A 4,293-nucleotide genomic window follows, 5' to 3' on the forward strand; every position below is an offset into this window, starting at 1 on the left:
AGGAGGCTGAGGCAGGAGAATTGCCTGAACCCAGGAGGCGGAGGTTGCGGTGAGCCGAGATCGCGCCATTGCACTCCAGCCTGGGTAACCTGAGTGAAACTCCGTCTCAAAAAAAAAAAAAAAAAAAATTAATCTGGGAAATAACTGAGTATCTTTTGAGTGATAATTTCATACACAAGGAAATGATATTTGCCTAAGAAAAATATTAAAGCCCAAAACAAGCCAGAACAAATAATATAACTAAATAGCTAAAAGTCATTATTGATAATCAAATAAAATTTGATTGCTCTTCTCCACTGGTTCATGTCAACTAGTTCTACCAACAGGATCTAATGTATACTTTATAGTTACAAAAAAAAAGTTATAAGAAAACATAGATAATAATGCTATAAAATGGTAATTCACAAATGGAGATAAAGAGCTATGGTAATCTCTCCAAAGGAAAGATGAGGTTTTTATGATTTTCTAATGGTGACATAAGTTTTTCAGGAAGTTTTGGTACATAAAATACATTTCCAGTTATGAAATTCAGAAATAAAAAATTCACAAATCATTGTATGGTGCCTGGCTCATAGATATTCAATAAAATAGTCGTTCCCCGCTCTGTCTGCCAAATTTAAGAAATCAGGTATTCCATGTACTATCTTATGTGAGTCTGTCACTAAACAAAGTTTCTGAAAAATATATTTATGACAGAAGAATTCACTGAACAATATTCATAATTTTTACTATATATATTTTCAATGTTAGTATAATTCTCTGAATAATTTTGTTTGGTGCAGCCTACATTCCAGACCAGGTGCTAGGCACTGGAGAAATTAAGACAATCAAAAGACATTACTTTCCCTTCAAAGTTTACAAGCCTTATACTCTAATTAGAATGTCAACCTAATTTTTAAATTTTAAATTTTGATGTTTTTAATATTTTTAATTATTATTATTTTTTAAAGAGACAGGGTCCCACCATATTGGCCAGGCTGGTCTTGAACTCCTGACCTCAGGTGATCTTCGGCCTTGGCCTCTCAAAGTGCTGGGATTATACTGCAGAAGCCACCACACCCAGCCAGGAGTGATGTTTTAAAGATAGTTTTCTGTTTGTATCTCAGGTATTGAGATACAATATTGAGGCTTGAAACAACTCTAGACCCTCTACAATCAGGTTCATATTTACTACCTTAGCAATACCTCACACTCCTATCAGCACTGCACACTGCAGAGTGCCCTACCAATAACAACAAAATGATGAGTTTAATCCAAAGGAGCATTATAGCAGCATAGGTAAGGGCAAGGGCTCTGTGGTCAGGCTCCCTAGGTTAAGGCAGGCCCCAGAACTTACTGAATGACCTTATATTAACTAAATTACCAGGCTGGATGTGGTGGCTCATGTCTGTAATCCCAACACTTCAGGATGCCAAGGAGGGTAGATCAGCTGACGTCAGGAGTTTGAGACCAGCCTGATCAATATAGTGAAACCCCATCTCTACTAAAAACAAACCAACCAAAAATTAGCTGGGTGTGGTGGCACACACCTGTAATCCCAGCTACTTGGAAGGCTGAGGCAGGAGAATCACTTGAACCCGGGAGGCAGAGGTTGCAGTGATCTGAAATCACGCCACTACACTCCAATCTCGGTGACAGAATAAGACTATGTCTCAATAAATAAATCAATCAACAAATTACCAGCCTACATCTCCCACTCTCCGCCTCTATATAATCAGAGTGCTCACCTGTAAGCCTGTTAAGAGGATTAATAGGCGGGGCACAGTGGCTCACGCCTGTATTCCCAGCACTTTGGGAGGCCAAGTCGGGTGGATCACCTGAGGTCAGGAGTTCAAGACCAGCCTAGCCAAAATGGTGAAACCCCGTCTCTATTAAAAATACAAAAAAAAAAAAAATTAGCCAGGTGTGATGGCAGGCACTTGTAATCCCAGCTATTCAGGAAGCTGAGGCAGGAGAATCGCTTGTACCCAGGAGGCGGAGGTTGCAGTGAGCCGAGATGGCACCATTGTACTCCAGCCTGGCCCAACAAGAGCAAAAACTCCATCTCAAAAAAAAAAAAAAAAAAAAGGAGTGATAAATGACAATTTAAGGGCTTTAAAGGTTAACCTATTATTATTACAGTCAACTTTCTAAAGATAGTAATAGCCCTATATTAAGATGATCAGAATGTCCCAAAAGTGAACATTAATTCATTTGTCTTACAAACATTTGCCAGGCAACTACCATATGTCAGGCAATATGTCAGGCCTGGAATATATAGTACTGAATAAAATAGATAATATTACCAAAGTGACACACAATCTTATGAGGAAACTATATTTATTTATTCCTGTACTTATTTCATTTAACTATGAAAAGTAGTTTACAGTACCTTCTTTTTTGTCACTCTGGCTAATTTCAGCATGAGGAAATACTTTTTGCAAGACTGCTAGGATGTTGTTGAAGCTTCTTTCCAGCAGTGGCCTTATGATGGGGGACAGCGCATGCCCTGAAGACATCACAGCACGCTGGGAAGCAGGCACAATATTCTGCATTGCATGGTAAAAATCTTGGGCACTAAGCACTATTGAGGAAACATCCAGCTGCAGTTTATGACTGCTAGCATAGATCTGGGGATAACGCCTCCGCAGCGCAATCAGGGCAGCTTCAGTGCACAGGGCCTTGATATCAGCTCCACAGTAGCCTAATGCACAAAAGGAGAAGGATAAAAAAGGTACATTCATTATTCCGTGCACCAACTATGTTTCGTAAATATACACATCTTTATCTAAAGTTTTAACCAATACTAAATCAATTACTATGTACAATTTTATCAGTAAAATAAAAACTAGCCATTTAAAATCACCAAATAAAACTGCTGAATTAAGGCTAAATACTTATACTAAGATTAAAAATTTTTGAATATTTTTAATTAACAAAAACATAAGCTAACAATATTAAAGCAAAACAAGCTATGTTTCTTATGTCCTTGATATAAGCTTTAAAACAAAAGTCATATATTAGGTGATTAACTGATTACAATGTATAACTTTTTTTTCTTTTTAAGAGACAGAGTCTCAAATAAATTAATTAATTAATAAGAGATAGGGTCTGACTCTGTCACCCAGCCAGGCTGGCGTGCAGTGGTGAAATCTGGCTCACTGCAACCTCCACCTCCCAGCCTCAAGTGGTCCTCCCATTTCAGCCTCCTGAGTAGCTGGGACTATAGGTGTGTGCCACCACACTCATGTAATTTTTTTATTTTATTTTATTCATTTATTTTTGTAGAGATGAGGTCTCACTATATTGCCTAGGCTGGTCTCAAACTCCTTAGCCCAAATGATCCGCCTGCCTCGGCATCCCGAAGTGCTGGGATTACAGCCGTAAACCACCACACCTGGCCTACAATGCACAACTTTCTTTAGAAAAAAGTTTTAAAAGAATAATAGTTACATTTCAGTCCTTCATCAGTATTATCAATCATTAGATTAGTTCTCAAGACATTATAATTACTTATAAAGGATTTTTCTAATATTAACTTCCAAACACATAAAAGAGTAGTATATAAACAGAAACTTCAAAAACAGAGGTATTCTACTATCAACTCTGAGTGCAACCAACTATTAAGTTAACATTCATTTACTCCTATAATTACCACTTAAAATTGTGATTCATCTGATAGTTCCAAATATATTAAATAAGAACATTAAAAAATATTTCCTCCTGAGGAATGCTCTATGTGGGAAAAAATATTTCCATTGATTTTCCACATTAATTTTCTTTGTTTAGTTTAAAATGACTGATAATCTATTCTAAGGGTTATATCAACATGGGCTATTATTTATTACCAATGTTTAATGGATGATCCAATCAAACAAGAGATCAAGCACCAGTGTTTTAAAGTCATTTCATTCATCTGAGTAACAAATACATACAAAAACACATGCTCTGTTGCATCCTTGTCACAAAAGGAAAGAAAAGCTCAAACTAGTTTTTTCTGTTAGCAATTAAACTTGCATTTGGTCACAATTATCAGTTATGCCAGCAGGGGGAACCATTCGAATAGTTACAGAATATTAGACCCTAACTAAGTTCCTCGACTAATACCAGGTTTATTTTTATTTTATTTTATTTTGGGGAGACAGCATATCGCTCTGTTACCCAGGCTGAAGTACAGTAGGTGATCATGGGTCACTGCAGCCTTGACTTCCTAGGCTCAAGAAATCCTTCTGCCTCAGCCTGCTCAGTAGCTGAGACTACAGTGTGTGCCACCACATCAGGCTAATTTTGTGTGCGTGTGGCTTTTTTTTTTTT

General features: G+C 37.2%; 1 protein-coding gene across 4 annotated transcripts in view; it reads right to left on the minus strand.

Moving 5' to 3' along the window:
• Positions 1 to 4,293, minus strand: part of ATAD2B (ATPase family AAA domain containing 2B) — a 186,756-nt gene that overhangs the window by 78,310 nt on the left and 104,153 nt on the right. For all 4 annotated transcript variants that reach the window (XM_017526651.2, XM_017526643.2, XM_037737676.1 and 1 more), the window contains exon 16: positions 2,372 to 2,683. In XM_017526651.2, the coding sequence (XP_017382140.1) occupies positions 2,372 to 2,683 (312 nt within the window). The remainder of the gene's footprint in view (positions 1 to 2,371; positions 2,684 to 4,293) is intronic.

The sequence above is a fragment of the Cebus imitator genome, unplaced genomic scaffold (genome assembly GCF_001604975.1).
Source record: "Cebus imitator isolate Cc_AM_T3 unplaced genomic scaffold, Cebus_imitator-1.0 Scaffold1, whole genome shotgun sequence".
NCBI lineage: Eukaryota > Metazoa > Chordata > Mammalia > Primates > Cebidae > Cebus > Cebus imitator.